At 40.1% G+C, this 22,242-nt stretch overlaps 1 protein-coding gene across 1 annotated transcript; it reads left to right on the forward strand.

Moving 5' to 3' along the window:
- Positions 1 to 1,780: 1,780 nt before the first annotated feature.
- On the forward strand, positions 1,781 to 14,385 carry LOC144653253 (adenylate cyclase type 9-like). Its single transcript, XM_078513203.1, has 3 exons — positions 1,781 to 6,431; positions 8,094 to 8,138; positions 9,658 to 14,385. The coding sequence occupies exons 1-3, from the start codon at positions 2,979 to 2,981 to the stop codon at positions 9,673 to 9,675; spliced, it is 3,516 nt and encodes a 1,171-aa protein (XP_078369329.1). The 5' UTR covers positions 1,781 to 2,978; the 3' UTR covers positions 9,676 to 14,385.
- The last annotated feature ends 7,857 nt before the right edge of the window (positions 14,386 to 22,242 follow it).

Below are 22,242 nucleotides of genomic sequence, written 5' to 3' on the forward strand. Positions count from 1 at the left end.
TGAAGATTTATACCATGCCATAGAAAATACAGCCAATCAGAATACAGGAAAGCCGTGGTATATTCGACGGTATTCAACCCAACCTTCCCATCGTGCACTGCGATCCCATTCTCGACGAAATTTAGTAAGCGATTTTTCTATGGCATGGTATAAAATAGTTACACAACACTTTCTCGTGGCATACTATCGAATATCCCACTTGTCACTTGTATTTTCTTCGTATACACACTCGCCTGAAGGCTCGTGTGTATACCGAGAAAATACAAGTGACTCGTGGGATATTCCATAGTATACCACTCGAAAGCGTTGCATAACTAGTATATATCCAAAATTCATTGTAACAAAACATCAAGTGCATTTCCAGCCAATGCATAGTTCTAGCTCTAAAACAGAAGGCTTGTAGTTAAAATGTACAGTGTATTTCTTCGGTTGATAATGAATAGAAAAAGATGCAAAACATCGTTTCAGTTAGGACGTGAAAAAATTGTGCTCAAGATATTTCACCATTTCGCTTGGAAATATATTTTGCTGGTCGCTTAATAGAGGTAAAAAAAAAACATATAAATAATATACTTGTGACAGAAAAAAGGTGGCCGCGGCAGCTTAATAGAAGTGGCCGTTCAATAGAGGTATCAAATACAGCAGTTTACTGACAAATAAATCGGGACTTTGGGAAGTGGCCGCTAAATGGAGGGTGGCAGCTTAATAGGTGGCCGCTTAATAGAGGTCGGACTGTATCTTCTTTTAAGGGAACACGTTGACAAGTTCTTGTAGATAGTAAAGTGCAACAAATTAAACTGTTTTTGTCTGTGTAGGTGTAGCGTGGTCATTTCTTTAAAATGCAAACTGGCCAGATCGCGGAGTTGGTGTAGTGTGCTTCTTGCTAATTGGCTTTAATGGTTTATTGTGAAGGCTTACATGCCCACACTTAGCCATGACAAATCTTGTTTGTGCCACGCTATACGAGGATACTTGGGTAACGAGAATGCACTACCAGGAATAACCCATAAAGCCGGCAAGTACGCACAGCAGAAGCAACTAGATTAGAAATTTGTGTACTAACATAACCAGATCTAAGGGTTGATAAACAATGTTTAAAGACATGCTCAACGCTTTTCCCATAGACTTATGTAGCCAGTCTTGTTACAAATACTGTCAGGCTTGGTAATGGTAGCATTGTTTCAATAAAAACAATTAGAGACGAACACCCGTCCCCATTTCCCCGCGCAGCTGTGATCTGAATGCACATTATACGTCACAGCTGTGATCTAAATGCTCAATAGTACATACGTTACTGTGTCAATGTTTGTAAAAGGTACCATTAACTGGTTGCTATGCTGTTGTTTACATTCAGTTTAAAAGGGCATTGGAATGTAGCGGTCTGAGCGTTTTTGAATACTAGATCGATGTATTGAAGGATAATTGAAATGTATGCTATAAATTGCCCTTCAAATGATTGTCACTTTTACTGGTATCCCTGCCATGGAAGCTCATGGACAATTATGTATTAGTGAAATACGTATTTAGCCAGCTTCCCCAACGAGGTAAGAATCTATTAGAACCGGCAATTAGTTTGTTTGCTCAAACGCTGTGCACAACTGATTTTATAGTTAAAATTTTAAGCCGTTTTTGATATTTTACAAAACATTTTATCTAACCCAATGAATTATTTTGTTTGTTCTCGTTTTTCTTTCGATAAAAGCTTCAAGTTTTGCGGTCTGTTTGTTAAAGATATCACTAAATACGGCAAATTCTTTTGCTTGTTCTACTCGTTCGTTCATTCCAGACTCGTTAACTAAATGTTCAATTTTCAGAATTTTAAGTTATTTTCATTTTGTTGTTGTATGCATTTTTTTGCCCACCGCCGCCTGGAGGTTTATAGAAAGGACCATTTTGTCTGCGAGTGTGCAACCTGGTATCAACAAGCGGTCAAGAAAACAAAGACAGCTTCCTTCGTATGTCGCAGTTCCTTTTCACAGTTCCTGAGAAGTCTGTCACAAAAAACGTTCATTAAGCAGGTGTTCCTCCTATATTTATTGATCAGTCTTGTCCGAAGATGGACCAGAACGGGGATTATTAGCATTATTCCCGAAGGAGCCTCTAAGTTACTTACGCAACAGTAAATATTCCGATATCGGACGAGAAGGGGAGCTGATACTTCCCGGGGTATTTAACGGGCTTGGCCATTGAAGAACCCGAAATCTTAATCCCAGAATTTTTGATCAAAACAACGCACTTTGCCCAAACCAGGAAATTTCAGTTTTCAACTCTTCAAAAAGCATATGACCCTACCACGGAGAGGCCGGGGTGAGCGGGGAAAGCGTAGGGGACACGGAAGATCGAAAATTCCATGGGAAAAGAGAGTGTTTAGTCAGGACCTAAGCTTTGATAATTCGATTGGCACTTTCAAAATCAATTTCTGCTTGTTCGGACTTTTTCTTGCACGGCGAGGCAGGCCTTTTAGCCTCCCCCGGGTGTTTACTTTATTTAACTTTGAAAGTCGAAACCATCCATTAGAGGCCTATTTGTTTTCATCGAAAGTACAAGTGGTTTAGCATGCATGACCACAATGCGAAGAATCTGCTAAAAATAGGTCGACTGTTCTTTTATACCAAACACCACCCTTCAGAAATAACTCGGGAAACCTCACAACCACTCAAACATCACGAAATGCTGTCACGTGGGCCAAGTGATCACGTGATATACGCCGCCTCGGAAAAAAAGGCCTTAGTGGAATCGTGTGTGTTTTCTTCACATGAAGTTTACAGCCGCTGAATTTGAGAGTTTTCGCTCGAGAAATCCTTGAATTGCGTACAGATGCTGTGGACGGAGTATACCTGTCAGATAGGGTAGTAGTTTGCGGTCGATACGTCCCGAGTGCTCTTAAAATGACTTGAAAGCGCAAGAGACATGATTTCGAAGAGGTGATCAGCACCGGGAAGCCTCGAAAAGCAAGCTGTCTTCTCTTGTATCCTGAAATGGCCGGCGAGGAAAGATCTGGATACTCTATCAGCACGGACCCAGAGTCCATAAGCGTCGATTTAAAGCCCTCGTACGCTGCGGTGAAGAAGGAGCGATCTTTTTCACAGGTCGACACGCGATCGAAAAAAGGTTGTATTCCCTTGTTTTTTGAGCGAGCTTCTTCTCAATGGTGGAAGCCCTCATTCGATTCGGAAATCTTGGAAGAAGAGTTCCAGCGTTTTACCGCTCATAACCAAAGACGCCTCGTCCATGCGCTAATGTTCGTCTGCATTGTTGGCGTCACTTGGGGTATATTTTTTGCGGTTTCGCGGAGAGATGAAGGCATCACAATCTTGATAGGAAATGGGGTGTTTTTGGGTCTAGTCATCGCGCTAATACTGTTTACTAAATTCAGCAAATTGTACAAGAAATGTGCATCAGTTATTTCGTTGCTCTCGTCTGTGTTATTGATCGCCATGGAACTTTCACTTTTCGCTTTTCCGAAAGTTCTTTCGAACCCTGCTCGATTCTGTATGTGTACATGTGTGATAATGTTGATCTATACCATGATTCACTCGCTTCATTTGTACATCTGCATCCTAATGACAGTGGCGTTTTCCGTGGCTCATGAAGTTCTGTCTGACGTCGTCACCACCGAAAAGGGAAGCGACAACCGGCCCGTTGAAATCATTTGCCGCTTGATTTTACACATGTGTATTCATCTGTTTGGAATTCAGATCTTTTTCATGGCCCAAGTCCGTGAACGAAGTACCTTCTGGAAGGTCGGTCAATGCGTCGTCGCTCGCCGCGACTTGGAAATCGAGAAACAGGTGAAAGAACAGATGATACGCTCTGTCATGCCGGACCTTGTCGCAAAAGAACTGCTTCATTTGGACGAAGAAACCGAAGAAGACCCCAAAGACAGCTCTAATGGCAAAAAGAAACGTCGAAACAAAGGACAGATGGTCTTCCGACCGTTTCAGATGCATCGCATGGAAAATGTCAGTATTCTTTTTGCGGACATCGTCGGCTTCACCAAGATGTCCTCCAACAAATCCGCTGAGCAATTAGTTAGGCTTTTGAACGATCTCTTCGGGCGATTTGATCGCCTTACAGAAATCAACAACTGTGAGAAAATCAGCACCCTAGGGGATTGTTATTATTGTGTAGCCGGATGCCCTGAGACAACTGCTCATCATGCATTGAACTGTGTAGAGATGGGGCTAGACATGCTGGAACAGATTAAAGAGTTTGATGAGGACACCAAGAATGAAGTTGACATGCGAGTGGGTGTCCATACAGGGACCGTCCTTTGTGGCATTGTTGGAACACTGCGCTTCAAGTTTGATGTATGGTCCAATGACGTAAACTTGGCAAATCGCATGGAAACTGCTGGATTGCCTGGAAAGGTTCACATTACGGAAACTACGCTTAAGTTTCTCGCTGGTCACTATATTGTGGAGGATGGCAATGGTAGCTCGCGTTATCAAGGCTTGGAAGGTATCAAGACTTATTTTATTGTTGGTCGTAAAAATGGTATGAAGAAGCCAATGAACCTGCTGCACCCCAGTGGTCGTAAAAAGAAGTCAACAAATCTCAACTCCATCAATGCCAATATGAATGCTTCACATCACAGCAGTCCTCAGGGAAAGAAGAAACATGTCAAGATCTCCGAACAGGTGACATCCTCAGATGTGATGTTCAACTCCGATTCAAATATTTCTAGTCAAGGCGAGTCAAGCTCGGACAATGGTCCCAAGGTACTGAAGGGCAACCTCAAAGTCAAGCATGATGTCATTGAAATGGAATATTACAGTAACTGTTCTGGAACTTCAATTAAATCTGATGACGATGATGAAGATTCTAACGGAAGAGTTCCTGAAGACCGACGTTCTTCGCAAGTTATGGGCTTGTCGCTAAATGAAGCACTTATGAGGGACACACTCCGCACTAACAATGACCAGCAACTTGTAAGCTTGATGAGTCAAGAGCGGGCTGGTGATGAGTATTTCCACAGGTCGATGAACCGGTGTACACTACAGTTTCACGAAAGAGACACTGAGAGAAGATATCAGAACGAAGGGCAAGACTGTACATTGCTTAATCCTTCAGTCACCACTTTTGCGTCTCCCAGGGTCAACTTCTTCATAGATGTGTTACTATCTAACATTATATATCTCGTCATTATGATTTTGGGCTTTCCTCTTTACCAGCCTGTACAGTTAGTAGTAATTATCTTGTCGCCAATCTCGCTACTTATAGAAATAACATTGTTTTTCTTGACAGTTGCTCGTGCCTTTCCTCACATGTATTCAGCATGTGTCAACAGTGTCGTAGGTTACATTAGCGGTTGGTTCATTAGTCATCTTATAGGAGCTCTTCTTATGTGTCTACCCATGGGAACACTTTTTGCGAACTTCATGAACTGCGGGGATCTTCTTAATCAGAGGGCAAGAGATTTCTACTCCTTAATCTTTGCTGTCGCGCTACTGCATTTCTGCAATTTCACACAACTCACTTCATGGATGAAGACTGGACTTGCGGCTGTGTTTTCTATTGCATACATCGTTTTGCTAAATTATGACAACTTTTGTGCATTTCAACCAGTGCTGGACCCTGCTGACCGTGATATTGTACTGGAGGGAAATCGCCGTTTAGGCCCTGAAATTATGATATGCATTGCATTGTTACTGGTGTTTGTCTGTGTATTAAACCGTCAGTTAGAAATGAGTGTACGTCGTAACTTCAGTGGAGATGAGGAAGCCGCAAAGGACAAACGAAAAGCACAAACTCACAAAGAGCAAGCTGCGTGGCTGCTGGAAAGCATCTTTCCGAAGCATGTTGCAGATGCATTAAAACTGTCAAGTCACTACTCTCGGAATTATGAGAATGTTGGAGTAATTTTTGCATCAATTGTAAACTTTTCAGACTTTTACGAGGAGAACTTTGAAGGAGGCAAGGAGTGCATCAGAGTGCTGAATGAACTTGTTGGTGACTTCGATGATCTTCTGTCAGATAAAATCCAGTTTAGCCAAGTTGAGAAAATCAAGACAGTCAATGGATCAACCTACATGGCTGGAGCAGGCCTCTACCCAGAAGGTTGCGTTAAAAAGGACGCCCATCCTTATGACCACCTAAAGCAGCTCGTCGAATTTGCTCTGGGGATGATCAAGGTGGTCGACAGATTCAATGAGCATATGCTTGGATTTGAGTTTCTCTTACGGGTAGGATTCAACGCTGGACCAGTTACTGCTGGCGTGATTGGCTCGACAAAGCTTCTTTATGACATATGGGGCGACACAGTAAATATCGCAAGCAGAATGGACTCCACAGGAGTAAAGGGACGGATTCAGGTCAGTGAGGCAACAAAGAAAGTTCTTGATGAATTCTTCACATTTGAACGTAGAGGGACCATCCCAGTGAAGGGCAAGGACAATATGACCACATACCTCCTCACTGGGAGAAGAACGGTATGTAAAATTCTGTGATCTCGCCATATTAATTTTTTTTACTTGATAATGGTGTCAGGATGTCATCTAAACGTTGTTCATTATTTTTGCTTGTATTTATTATTAACTGTAATTATTGTTTTCTCTAACTAAATAGGCCATAATTGTCATGTCATCGAACTAGAATGTGAATTTTTTTTCGTATTGCATATGTTATTTTTTTATCAACAAAACAACCCTTGTGCTCCATGACAAAAACAGCCTTGGATGCTTCAACTTCACAAACAAAACTCTGATCCTGTGACAGAAATTAGTATGAACTTAGCAATATTTAACCTAGGGTCAAAACAATTTTGACCCCAGTAACAAAAATAATTTTGAACCCAGCACATTACAGCTCTGTCACCTGGGTCTGACACCGGGGTCTGTCACCTGCAGACCTCTCAAGTCTCACGATTTTGTCGTGAGACTCACGATTTTTAGTTCAATCTCACGGTCTCACGACAAGACACAAAAATCTCATGATAAACAGTCACAAGCTGTAAGGATACAATTTCTTGTATGATACCATTTTTGGCTTACCAAGGCGATTGTCTTGTGCCAATTCTGTGTAAATCTGTAGCCAGCAATTGAGCAAAGGTATTTCATTAGTTTGTTCGCTAGACACACAATTGAAACCCATATATAGAAGACACAAGCTGTGAAAATAACGTTAATTTTTGTGTTGCTAAAACAGGAAAAAACACTTTCTCTTAATCAGCACCTGGTTTTAGTTATTTTTGTCCGTCAGTTGATTAATCTCCCGGTTTTTACTCGAATCTCCCGGTTTTTTGACCTCGATCTCCAGATTTCCGGTTCTTTGAGGTTGAGAGGTCTGCACCTGGGTCATCAAGAAACAAAACAACTGTCACCCCTGTAACAAAAATAATCCTTTGATCCCAGCAACAGAACAACTGTTGTCCCTATAACAATTTTTTTTTTATTGGGTAGTTCCATGAATTAACCTTTCATACATCTCCTTAACCCTTTCACCATTCTATTTCCAGTACACAAACAACCCCCCCCCCCCCCCGAACGGCGAATTTCTAGCTATGTCAAACTTTTCGTCTAAAATAGCATGATTTGATTTTTTATACAGGGTTTGTGCACTTCAAATAGGCTTTTGTATTCCAAAAATTACAACACCAGCAAGAAAATCCAAGACAAAAACATCGTGATAAATTAGAACATTTATTTCATTAAAAAAAAAGAAAACGGAAAAATTAATGGAAAGTTTGTACAACTCTTACGCATTGTTCAACCGCACGGAAAACTTGACTGTAGAAAACGGTAGGACAGTTTGAGTCCATACGGCTTTGATCTTGGCATCAGAGGTTCAAAGAGGTCTTCAATAACTCAAGCCATTCACCATTGACAAATGGTAAAAAAAATTCCTTCCAAGTTTTAAAACTGGCCTCAAAATTCTAATTCTTAGAAAGAGCATCTTAGTCAATCAAAATATGGCGGAAAATGTTGATTCGCGCGTCTTCACTTCATGTTTTTATCAAGTTCTTTTCCTTCACTTCACGATTCAAGGACGCCATTTTGAAGTCTGACCATGTGCTTTCAATTTAAATGATACTGTTGAAGGTTGAAAAGTGATTTGTAGTTTGTTAAATAACTCAAACATTTTTCTTATTTCAGGATGCAACTTCTGACAGTGGCTCTTATACCTGTGACGAAATCAGGGTATGTTGTCTTTACCTTTTTTTTTCTTTTCTTGCACATTGCTTTCATGAATAGCTTTGCAGTACAAACCAAACCATACCATATAGCGCTGTAGATTTATCCTGGGGTATATATACTAGTTATGCAACGCTTTCGAGTGGTATACTATGGAATATCCCACGAGTCACTTGTATTTTCTCGGTATACACACGAGCCTTTAGGCGAGTGTGTATACGAAGAAAATACAAGTGACAAGTGGGATATTCCATAGTATACCACGAGAAAGTGTTGTGTAACTATTTTATACCATGCCATAGAAAATACGCTTACTAAGTTTCGTCGAGAATACAGTCGCAGCGCACTATGGGAAGGTTGGGTTGAATACCGTCGAATATACAACGGCTTTCCTGTATTCTGATTGGCTGTATTTTCTATGGCATGGTATAAATATATATATTACTGTGATAGGGTTGTTGTTGTATATTTTCTGATGAATTTACCATGTTTAAATAAAGTTACTACCTACCTACCTACTTTCGTAAATATGAACTCATATTTACTGGAAATTTAATTACCCTAAATCTCTCTTAGTGTCCAGGGGGCTTATTTCTTTTCAAGGCCTTTGGGGAGAGGGGTGGGCTTATTTTAAACCATAAATCAGTTAGGGTGCATATAAAAGAATTAAGTGGACTTTCCAATGTTTAGTACTGTTTACTGTTTGTTGGAAGCCCAAGGATATTTTTGGGTGTTGATTTTTGCCCGCATTCGACCATCCCGTCATTGAAATTCCAAGTACCCCCCCCCCCCCCCGGGGTAGGGATTTTAAAAAGGGGGCTAAATAGAGCTTTTATGGTTTTTCTTCTATGATTGTGGTGTCATTGCTATCTCATTTCACACAACAACATGAATTTCACATTCTCCCAGCTTTTCTCCATACATTTCCTTTATTTCCAGTTTAATAGGAGAATTTGCATGGCATTCACTGTTACCACTGAAAGGGTGGGATCAGCCATCCTTACATGTTTCCTTTCTTGTTTCTTTACAGCTAAGTAATTACATTATTGTCAATAGAGCAGTTTTCAATTGAGTGTCGTAAAACCAAAACCAAAGTTATTACTCTGGCCAATCACAAAGGACACAGACAATCCAGTGAACCAATCAAAACTCAAAGCAAATACATGTAGCTGGCACGAATCGCGGGAAAACGTGCACGAGGGAGTCACGATTGGTTTTGGTTTTACTCCTGATTGGCTGAGAAAACCAATCACTAAGCGTAGTAATGCAAAACCAAAGCAAACGCAATTTACTTTCGACACTCAAGTGAAAACCGCTCTATAGTAGTAGCTTGTCTAGAATAGCTTGGCTACCTGCGAGCTACCAAGGTCTAACAAAAATTGTGCTAAAAAATTACTGTTTACTGCAGGGATGTCACTAAGGGCCGGCTTAGTATTTTCTTAGCTACTTTCCTGTTACTGTACTGTTTACTGTAGTTTCCTTCCCCTGACTAATTGACACTGATTTTTTCTTTTCCTTTCTGCAGGAAACTATCATCGACTGAGACTGCAGTGGCAGGCACATTACAGTAATGTACATTAATTTATATGCTCACATATATGTAGATATATAAGCTAATCATGTGAATTATATAAAGATTCATTAGGTAAGAGAAATAAATTTAAAAATATGTGCTCTTCGTATATTCAAGTTTTCCAACCATGTAAATTTAAAATCAATATGGAAAATGGTAGATTTTTATTAGAAATATTGTAAAAAATAATGATGTTATAGAGGAAGCAAGAGATAAGAAGCATTTGTGATGCCAAATTTGAAGCAAATGCTGAAAGAAATTGAATAATGTTACAAACTATTTTAGACTGCTTATGCCTAGGATAAAATGACTATTATTGTAGGTGATAAAATTAGGTTCTGGTTTTAGGTTTTAGGTTCTGTTTCAACCATATAGATAATACAACTCGAATTTGTGGTGAACAACCTACATGAAATCTGCTTGCAAGAAAGTAACAACCTTTATTTATAATTTTTTTTTTTTTCAAGAAATAAAGTAATCATTAGATAAAATGTTCATCAAAAGGCTTTCCTTTATGTGGCATTTGGTGTATTTTTCATCAATATCTTTGCTATACCTCTACTGATGGTTGGGTTGTTCTATTTAACAATTACTATGAGCCTGAGTTTTCTATAAGCCAGTAGTCAATGAGGCGCAAGCAAGTTGGCTGTCACTCATAGAAAAAGAGGGTGAGTAGTCTGATTGTTTTGGTAGAAACTCTAAAAGACTCCAAAGAGTCCAAAACGTACAGTTTTATGCACTTTTAAGCCAAAAATTAAGACTTAGTGCCTTTTTAAATAATGACGTACACATTGTGTTTTATCAGGGAATAGAAAACAGTGGGAGAACTGTGCAGATTCACATGGACGGGTTTCTACTAAAAAGTGATACAAATCACAAGAGAAAGAATAAAATTATAATTACATATGTTTGCTTTTGCATTTGCTGAGGACCAAAACTGAATGATTAGTAATAACCGTGAACAACTCTGTGAGCGGAATTAAAAAACTTTAACGAACAAATACAGATTGATCACTCTTGACTTGAGTTTACAGCATTTAAAAACCTGATGCCAACAGTACGTTTTCAAAATAACTTACTACACAGCACCTACATCCTTAGGGAAATACTACCGCAAGGTGTTTACAAAATACAACACAGCTTACCTAGCATTTTGTGATTAACTACCTAAATCACATACTATGATAATAATTTCCTTTTAAAAGCTATGGTTTTTCCATTTCAGTTAAACAGGAAGTTAGGTACTTAGTGGTTATAATATGCTTGAAATCCACCACCTTGATTAGATTTAGTTTAACACCATTCATAAGAAAACTAAAACTACATCATGACTTTTCACTGTCAGGATCAGGAGGTTGTGTCCAGTAGAAAGTGGTACCAGATTTAACCCATAAAATAAAAATTATTTGTGACAAGAGTTACATGTTATAAAAATAATAATAATAATAATTAAACATGAAAAGCTAATGAACAAAGTGTTATAATTTGTGTGATAACAAAAGAGACTTTGTCAGTCTGCCTGTCTGTTTGTCTGTGTGTCTCTGTCTGTTTTCCCCCCCCCCCCCCTTTTTACGACTGAATTTATTCAGGAGTATTGTAGCTAGCCCAATGGCACTCGCATGGTGGGTCGTTCCATCGTCTGTAAACTTCTCATTGCAACTCCGCTGACCAGCAGATACACTAGAAGAAAGAGTGTAGCAAGACAGCCGTATAAAGGCGGCCTTTTGAAATTTAAAGGGGTAAACAAGTAAAACAAGAAGCAAAGAAACAAAATATGGCTGACAATTATATGTGGAAAGTATTCGACCGCCGAAAAAGTGGAAATTGAGAGCCACGACGATCGATCTCTTTCGTATAAATCTGTTGAGCTAGCATCGTACATGTAGGAACATTCGAAAACTAAATCGGGTCTCACATAAGCTTCATTAACGATGGATCTATCTAGAAACCAGAGCGTTGGCTAAAATCGAGTGCATGGCTGCTTGTTCGGAACAAAAGGAAGAGCTTTTCAGATGAAACAGCACAATTTAATACATTTGTACCTGAATCAGTCTATATGTTTTGATATATTTCAGACCTCTCAAGTCTCACGATTTTGCCGTGAGACTCACGACTTCTAGTTCAATCTCACGGTCTCACGACAAGACACAAAAATCTCACGATAAACAGAGTCACAAGCTATAAGGATACAATTTCTTGTATAATGTCATTTTTGGCTTACTAAGGCGATTGTCTTGCGCCAATTCTGTGTAAATCCGTAGCCAGCAAAGGTATTTCATTAGTTTGTTCGCTAGACACACAATCAAAACCCATATATAGAAGACACAAGCCGTGAAAAGAACGTTAATTTTTGTGTTGCTAAAACAGGAAAAAAACTCCTTCTCTTGATAATTTAGCACCTGGTTTTAGTTATTTTTGTCCGTCAGTTGATTAATCTCCCGGTTTTTACTCGAATCTCCCAGTTTTTTGACCTCGATCTCCAGATTTCCGGTTCTTTGAGGTTGAGAGGTCTGATATTTATTTACAGCGTTATTACTTAACGGCTTGACATGTAAATTATTCTGCAATGCACACCTACGGAGCGATATAATAAACAAACCATTTTAGTGCTACTGGTTAAAAAAAAGAAAAAAAAAGGAAAAAAGAAAAAACTGTCTCCTCTGGGATTCGTTAGTTAGAACTAACTTGTGCATCGTAATAAACAGAACCACACCAACTTTCATACGGGTGTCTGGAAAACCCGAATAGCGAATAGTCGCAAATTGTGACGAATAGTGACGAATGGTCGTGAAAAGTGATGAATAGTCGCAAAAAGTGATGAATAGTGGCGAATTAGAGACATGTAGTTCCCAGTACCTCGCAACAACGTGGGATTTTTCCGCTACTGAAAATGGAAGCTTGGTAGGAGAGAAGGTTTCATTAGCTTTTGATTGTGTTTTCTGTTTTCTTGCCGGTGATTGACAGCCTCAGGCAGAGTTGAGAAAAGAAAAGGGTATAAAATTAATGCAAGAAAGCGTTGCGTGACGAGCATAAACAACGACTACAAAGGAGACTGCCTTTGGCGTTGTTATTTTTATAACACAACTTCTATTGTCTTTTCACATCGATAAACTAATGACAGAACACTTTTCTCTTATTTGTATTTTATTGTTCTGCTGATAGAACGTGCCTCGGATCACGGTTCATGAGAATGAAATGTGATTAAAAACATATTATGGTCGGTAAGATCGGCATTGAGAGGAGGCGTGGTGGCCTAATGGTTAGCGCGCTTGACTCCAGGTCAAACGGCCTGGGTTCGAGCTCTGGCCAGGGCACTGCGTTGTGTTCTTGGGCAAGGCACTTTACTCTCGCAGTGCATCTCTCCACCCAGGTGTATAAATGGGTACCGGCGAATTTACTGCTGGGGGGTAACCCTGCAATGGACTAGCATCCCATCCAGGGGGAGTAGCAATACTCTCAGTCGCTTAATGCTACGGAAACCGGGATAAGCTCCGGCTGTATGGGCCACTTGGCTCGAACACAGACTTTACCTTTAAGGTCGGCATTGAGATAAAGGCTTAATAGATCAATAAAAGTGATTCATATAGTTACATCTTGACTTGCACTCTCTTTTAGAGTGAGCTGACAAGCATATGATATATAATTTCCTTGAACTTCTAGATTGCTCTGTGCATGTGGCAGTAAATTTTGTAGAAACTATGTTGGCTTATTCCTGGCGACTATTCGTCACTATTCACGACTATTCAACGATTATTCATCACTATTTGTGGGAATGATGGCTTTGTCCATAATTGCCTAAAACCAAGGAAAAAGGTGAAGGGTGGTAATCCAAGAGGGATTTATTCAAGAGTGACCTGTTTTTGGTGTTTTTTTTCTCCCTTTGCTGTGCATTGTGAACTATGATACTAATCTGCACGCAGGTACCATACCTCCCATAATTTGGGCTGGAAAAAAGAACTTGTACATATTTAGAGATTCAAATTAATGTTTATAACATAACTAATGATTCAATTCTAAACATATACTCATTATTAACAGTAGTTTAAATTTCAATTAATTACCACAGCAAGATTTTTGTAAATACTCAGCTAAATCTTGTTTTATTTGCATATAGGTGAAGTTGTTATGCCCTAATAAAAGTAACAAGCTTAAACACTAACAGATACATAAATCAGTCGTTAAACAGTGGTTTATAAGTAAATCCATTGAAATGTGTTCTGTTTCTGTTGGGAAAAGATTAAATGCACACTAAAGACAATAATTGTCTTATAGTCCAGATCTGTTGGATATATAGTCCGTAGTTATCATTTTATTAATAAATCAAAACTCTATAACATGATGTGCATCACTTATCAGACTGTAAATAATATAAACTGTATGATATTTTACAAACTGCCACTGGACTGTGCAGATTAACAAATGGAACTTTAATTTTAGGCAATATTAGTTAATAGCTAACTTGAACAAATGTAGACAAAGATAAACGTGACAACTTGTTGATTTATTTTTATAGTTCAGACATAAAGATTAAAAAGAAATGATTATGTATAAGTGATAGTCAAGGACTAAACTAAATGTTGTTGTTGTGTAAATACTCGACTTTGTTTTCCTTGACTTAAAACGTTTTACTAGAAGAGATAATTTCTGTAAAAAGTCAAAGATTAAATGTTTGAAAAATTTTGTGTGGCAGAACGTTGATTAAATTATTAACAGCTCAAACTAAATGCGCTAACACCCAACACATGAGGGTTTATGTTAATGTTACAAGGACATGTATGGGTTGGCCACTACCTCTCCAAACAAGTTATTTCATTGGTTTAAAACAGTAGATAGCAGGCCATAACAATGCCCCTAGCCCTAGAAAGCAATAAAGGTAGTGTTTACAAGGGATGAATAAAAATATAATTCCAATGAGGAAGGGCCTTTACTGACATGTATCGGTGACTAAGTCATTTACATGAGGGGATATCTCATCCCTGCAAAATTTTGTCCCTGCAACATGAGTTGAATCCTGGGTAACGTGTTGCAGGGATATTCCCCCAAAGACTTGTGTTGCATAAAGTGAAAAGTACCAGCATTCAAGATGACATGTCACAGCAAATGTCCCCGCTACATTTTCTTGTGTGTTATGTTATGATTTATGTCCCTGCTACATGTCTTTAATGCACTTGTCTGCAACATGTCCCCAAGTGTGTTCAAAGTATGATTTTTGTCACTACATGTCGCTAGGACATGCCCCTTTACCAGAGGTTTAGTTTTGCTGCAATGCAGTTGCAGTGGCTCGCAGAAGAAAGCTGCCTGGCGTACCCAGGGGGTACTCCGGCTTGTAAATGACGGGGATGATCGAAGGATTTTTTTGGGTTTGAAATTTTCGATTGATTCTTTGGGTTGGAAGATTTGGCAAGTATTTTTTTGGGTGACTTGATTCAAATAGGTTTTTTTTTTTGGGTATTAAAAACAAAATTAAGTGCCTTGGCGTATTTATGGTATGATGAATAATCAAACTTGAGCATTATTGCCCCTCCTGGCAATTTAAGGGTAATTAGGCAAGGGATTTTTTGGGGGGTTATTGTTGGTCCAGGGATTTGGGTAATATGTCAGAGGACTTGGGGATTTTTTTGGGTCCTGAGTTTTGCCTTCATTCAATCATCCCCGTCATTTACAAGTCGGAGTATCCCCCCTGGGCTGGCGTTAAGGTTACTGTGCTGGGCTCGGGTTCAGAATAAACCCCTGGGTCAGGTGGTTGTGTTGTATTCTTGGGAAAGACACTTGACTTACATGGTGCCTCTTCATGTAGGGGTCTAGCCTGTGAGCAGGTTTACACGTTGGAGCGGCAAAGCTTGCTGCTTCATATGCATGGCTTTCATGCTCGACTGTGTGACCCCAAGGTTAGCCTGTTCACAGTCTAACAACGGTATAAATAGATTCCAGCAAATTGTTTGGACAACCAGAAAATGATGGGTTGGGGTGGGGTGGGTATCCCATCTTGTCTAGTTCCAGGGTGTACCATGGCAAAATCAAGAGGCCTAGCAACTAGGTGAAATACCATCCATGGAAAGTAGCAATACTCGAGTGGTTTCAAGCTTTAGAAACATAACCCCCACCCTCCACCCTTCCTGTCCAAGCCCTTTCACCCAGAGCAAGATTACTTGTGAGTAAATCATCCCCAGATCAGAATTCTTCTTCAGACTTGTTTCTATTTCTTTCTATCAGTTGTGTCTTCCTTCCCCTGTTCTTAGTGTGAAATCAAGTGACTCTCAAAAATGGTGGGTTCATTCTTGAGCCCAGAGTCTGCCTGCTCCTTACTCAGCAGCACCGGCAACCTACCGCTGAGTCCCCACACAAAACCCACTCAGCGGTCAAACGCCGCGCGCGTGCGCAGTTCCTGTGCAATTCCCGCCAAAATTCTGCGTCCTCTGGAAAGCCCGGGGGGGGGGGGGTACTCCCTATAATGGCCTATACGGGGAGGCTCCGCCCGAAAGGGGTACCTTTTTCAGGCTTCAGGTATATAAAAGGGTAGGGATTTCACGAGGTTAAGTATACGGAAGGGTATGGAAATCTGTCATTTGGCTATTTAAAAGGGCCTTTAATTAAAATATTTCGAACGGACGCAATTTACGGTTGTATTATTTTAATTTATTAAGCGCTACATAAAAATGACAAGAAAACGTCCTATTTCAAGTCCACGCCATGTCTCTCAGGTATATGAAAGGGGTACCTTTTTTCAGTTAAAGGTATACGAAAGGGGTACAATTTCTGTGAAAAATGGTATATAAAAGGGTAAGGGGTTAGAACTTGGGGCGGAGCCTACCCGTATAAAACTTTTTTGAGTAGAGCCCCCGGGCTGGAAAGTTAAGGTTTATACGCCGCTTTTAGATAGGAAATTTAATAATTCATCTCCACTTAGTTTCCCAGCTTGAAATTTTCTTTCACCGTACTATTTCTTTAACAGTTTCTTACAAAAGTTTGCCCACTTTCAATTCAAATTCTTTGAAAAGTTGGAGGCGGCGAAGATCGGAGGTGACGTCATTTTTGCGTTTGACCATGTTTGATGTGGGGCTCGAGATTGTGGTGGGCCCTAAAGAAGCTCATACCCAAGGTCTTCCGGGTAGTGCTTGATGCCATCTTGAAAGGTTACAGCAAGACAACCGTGGGAACGAGGCTGGGCCCTGAACGCAAGGAGGTCTGTGGATAAGAAATGAGTCTTTCTCTGACCGATCGTGTTTTCCTTCCTTGGGCAACAAAAGATAGATCTGGGTATGGTTGGGAAACAGCTGCTTCCAATAGAACACATCCCAACATCTACCAACCCATTGGAAGAAAAATGATTGGAAAAATACGACCACGTTATGTCGTTTTCAGGGTCAAGCTTCTGCTCCTCTCTCACTCCAGGCAGGGGGCGGAGGGGGGTGGGGGGTGGGGGGGGGGGGAGACCTGTTGACGATGCCGGGAAAACTGTTTCATGGGACACCGGTTTATTTGTTTAACGAAAAGGGTTGCTAATAACAGTATCAGTATTCCTTAAAGAAATCTAAATAAAAAAATGATTATTTGGAAAGGTCACTTTCATATTTTAAATTTTTTAGTTTAGAAAAAATTTCGGAAGATCTGTAGCCTGTGTACCAGCAATTTTAACTTTCCAAGCGCGCGGAGCAAACAAAACGTGGAGCAAGCAAGCGAAAACATAGGGAGAAGCAAGCGAACTAACGAACGCGCCCGGAGGGAGCAAACAATTTAGGGAGAAAGGGGAGGGGTGGGGAAGGAAAGAAAGTTCCTTTCCATCCCCCTCCCCCCCTTCTCCGCATTTTTTTGCTCGTTCGCACGTTCGTTGGCTCCGCGGACTCCCCGCGCGCTTGGAAAGAAGCTTACTGCTACGGAGGCTAAAGGATCTGAAGAGTTCCTTCTCAGTACTCGTGTTTCTCCTAGCGGAAGGAACGCCCGAAATGTCCGTAGTATTTGTATCTGCGACAAATTTCGCGCTTTTTTGTTGACGACGAATATGCGCTTATAAAATAGAGGGCAAAATTACTGAATGTTGATTGGACAAACAGGAAAATTGCTCGTTTTTAATTGGCTGAGTGCGCTGCACTTCGTTGGCTTCAAGACGACGGGTTTCATTTAGTTGGCTGAATCCTGAACCCTAGCCTTGAACTTTTTTAGATGACAACAGTCCCAAGCACATTAGTTGCACATGTATTGCGGAGATTATTTCCCTAATAAATTATAACGAAAGCAAGAAAAAAGAATAAAATTAGCCCGTTTGGACTCAGACTAGACATTATAGGTAACAAAAAAAAGTGATTATTTCATGTCGAGTACCTTATTCCTGCTAATTTTGGCGCGTAAAAAATCGCGAAAATTTAGTACTCGGGAAAAAAAGAGCGCGCTTTTTTATAATTCCGCTACTACAGATCAGGGTTTGTGGCATCAAAGCAATGGCAAAATCGTGAAATTGAAATTGAATCGCTTTTTCCTTGGAATCGCGAAAATTAATACTCGCGAAATACAGCTCTATTAGTACTGTATTTGTTACATGAGTTAATCATCTACATTCCATCTGTGTCTCCACCTGGTCCGGGGTTTAAGGACATTTGTACGGCCGAAACGGCGACTTAACGGGACCATGAGGGAAGCAGCTTATCACGAAAACTTGAGTATTTATCGCAGAACACATGTAGTCACTCAGTGGAAACGATTCCTTGCGTGCATATTATCATTCCTTCATTTATTCATGCTGGAAAAATTACATAGCTTTGTCCATGTACACGTATAGGACAAAACTGTGTGTACTTACAGGCAAAGGATAAATTAAAGGGTGTGTTCATGTTGTAAGTTTTGTAATGTGGTCTGTAGTCAGCTTGTAGTATTGTAAGAATTCTAAGGTTTGTCAGCTGTAGCCAGCTAGTTATTATGACTCGTTCCGTAAGGACTCAAGATGACTGAGTACTACACAAAATAGCATCAAAAACACCTATGTTTCGATGATAACAGTAACTTAAAAACGCGTGGAAATTTAGCCGATCAGAGCACAGTCAACTAAAGTGTAAACAGACTGTTGACACTAGAAAGACAAAAAAGTGACCGAAGGTAAGGTTTTAAATCTTATTACAGCTTTTCAATGGTACAAAGAGATATTTTTAACTTTATTTCAAATCAATACAAACTATATAGTACGCTTTGGTTACCTGTGATCAGAGCAAGCAAAGAATCCAATCGAAAAAACGTAAACGATCGGTAGCAAGCTCGGCCGTTCAGGTCTTAGTGGCGTTTGGTATTCCTAGAAAATGTTTTTCCTATATACTGTATTGTAGTTAAACTAAAACTGATAAAAGAAATTACACTAGGGTGGATAGTCTAGTTTAAAATTCGAACTCGATACAAAAACACACAACAGGTATGGCGGGAAAACTCGTGTAACGGCGCGCCAAAACATGATTGGCTTATTAACTTCCGATTGGTTCAAGTGCGTTGCATGAGGCTTTTCCAAACCAGTGAAACAGCTTAGCACTGAAACGAAACCCAAAATAAACGCGCATGGAAAGAGCTCCAGTTGTGTTCTGCCTAAGATAGTCTAAAATGTCAGTCATTTGAAGTCATCTTCTCGTTCCAAAACCCAACCAAACATGATGCAGATATGTCCAGGGTTAATTAACGCTAACGAGATACACTCTCTTTTATAAAACGCATCACAAAGTTTCCTCATTGATAAAAGTTCATCAAAATACACATAATTATGTTAAATATGAAGAAATATAAAAATGGCCAAAATGATCGTCAGCTCTTGGTTTGATCAAGTTTGTGGAAAGGAAAGAAAACGCGCAAGCAGTCGATGTTTACCATAACATAACTCTATAACGTACAGTTTTTATGCCCAATCGCACCTTTTTGTCACGATAGGGGGGCATATCAGGCAAGTTTTGGTTCATATTGAGATACCCCCAGCGTGATATCCTGATATGTCACAGGAGCGTGCCAAAAGGTACATACTAGTTACGTAACGCTTTCGAGCTGGTATACTATGTGACATCAATGACGAGTCCCGGAGTCTCTCTTTTCTTTAGTGACACACACGCCTAGAAAATACAAGTGACAAGTGGGATATTCCATAATACCATGCCATAGAAAATACGCTTACTCGCCGCGCTTATTTAATTTTAGTCGAGAATATGATCGCAGCGCACGATGGGAAGGTTTGGTCGAACTCCGTCGAATATACAACCAGTGGCGTAGCCAGGGGAGGGTTCCAGGGGTTCCGGAACCCCCCCTTCGGGATATCGCAATAGCTAATTCAAGAGAAAAAATATTATTAGAACCCCCCTTTAATTCCGCCAGATTAGAAAAATGAAATTTTTGAGAAAATAAAATGAAATCTATAAAGTATCACCTTGTGTTTACAATTACAAAATTTCGTGTATACAAGCCTGCGTTGTACGTGTAGTGCGGATCAAGACCTACCAAACAGTGTAGTTCAGGCCTTGGCAGAATGTGACAGCGATTTTTATCCAAATGTGCACAAGTTGCTGCGCATCTTGTGTACGTTGCCAATTACTTCTGCAGAATGTGAGCGATCGTTCAGCACATTGCGCAGACTAAAGACATACCTGCGGGCTACAATGACCAGCGAGCGAGAGTCAGGACTTGCTCTTACGAACATACATTACAACAGACAAATTGACATTAGTGCAACAGTCGACATTTTTGCACGGAAGCATCCACGGCGCCTACTTCTGGCTGATATACTAGCTGACTAGTGAGTGACGGTACGCCGGGAGTGAATGGTACGCCGGAAAAATTACCTGGTACGCGAGATTTTGATCTTCCCTTCTAAGAAATACTAGCTTCAATTGACGCTAAAATTGCTAAAAATTTATGCTTAGAATCAAGGAGATGCCATTTCTGGGGACCGCAAATTTCAAAATTTCCCGGGGGACCATGCCCCCAGACCCCCCTAGAGGCGGAGCGCCTTCGGCGCTCGGTTTTACCCTCACAATTAAAATTCACATTTGGAACCCCCCTATACAAAAATCCTGGCTACGCCCCTGACAACGGTTTTCCTTTATATGCTTTTAATTTACACGACCCCACAAGCTTGTCAGCTTTTAACTACACCGTGTTATAAATAAAGGCAACCTACTTTCCTGTATTCTGATATGCTGTATTTTCTATGGCTTGGTATAAAATTAGGTTTTTACAGTACCCAAAAGTTCGGCCAAAGATGCGACGATACCAGTTGAGTGACTTGATATCGCAAACAACAAGAACAAAGTAACCGTCCAAATACGGAAGGTGCAGCTTGAAAAGTTTAGCCTAAATTCGGCATTAGGTCGTGTTCTATCACTGAAGCCCAACCGGTTTTGATGGTTTGGTTTGAAGTGTCCCAGAAGAACACTTTCAAACCGTGTCCATATTAGTAACTTATGCTGAGACAGTTGATAAAAGTACGGTTTTGAATTGGATGAAAAAAAGATGGGAGAAAACGTTTTCGGTTAATAAGATAGATATTGGTCAGCCGTTTGAACCAAAAATAGTTGAAAAAGTATTCTACTGGGAAACGTCAACCAAACCAAACCAAATCAATCAATCAATCAATCAACCATACGAACCGAAAACGGGTTCTTTTTTCAATAAAAGACCACAGAACACGAAACAACCAAACTTCGCGATTTAAAACGGTTGATCCCAATAGAACACGACTTTATTTGTCGTTCATAATTCATCTCAGTTACTCTTAGAACCCATCTCCGTTTTCTTTTTGATGTATTGTTGCCTCTTTTGATGCCGTTTCATTTCCCTCAGTATTATAAACAATTATTTTCAGGTATCGTGAAATGGATCTTTGGCCCTCTTTGACATAAATCAGAGAACAGCGAATGATAAACCATTGTAAAAATGTATTTCTTACTTAGTATTTTCTAAACTTTAGTCGGGTGTGATTCGCGGGCTGTTTAGATGAAAACAAAAACAGAAACTGACCACAAAATTAACAGAAGCGTTTATGATCACGAGCAGAGGCGTGCAAATCTCTCTTGAAAATCCCGCAACGAACGACCCGAAAAGGGAGCATGTTCCAGGAACAAACTTCTACGTAATTGTACCCATTCTCGTCCCCATAGCCCTTTCGTTTCTCTTAGCCGGCTTGGCACGAGAAAACGGAGGGCTCTGGGGACATAGGATTTTTTAATTAATTCGAATTTTTTTGATTGGCTGTTTGGAACAAAGAATTCCTAAACGGAAGTCAAAAACATAACGACTCTCTCATACATTCTTTTGAAACGTCATGACTGCATACATGAAGACCGGAAGTCCTAGAATCTAGGACTGGAAATTCTTCGTTTTCTCGTGCCAAGGCTCAGCCGGCTAAGAGAAACGAAAGGGCTATGGGGACGAGAATGAATTGTACCTTTTAGTGCGCTTCGTCGGCATATCAGGCGCGTTTGATCGAGACTAGTTGGTACTTTTGCGAAACACAGTCTTGCCGAGTCGAGTCAAAATACATGGAGTCGGATATGCCTTCGAAGCGTACCAAAAAGGTACAAT

This window comes from Oculina patagonica, chromosome 5 (assembly GCF_052425735.1).
Source record: "Oculina patagonica isolate OP01 chromosome 5, crgOcupat, whole genome shotgun sequence".
Classification (NCBI taxonomy): domain Eukaryota; kingdom Metazoa; phylum Cnidaria; class Anthozoa; order Scleractinia; family Oculinidae; genus Oculina; species Oculina patagonica.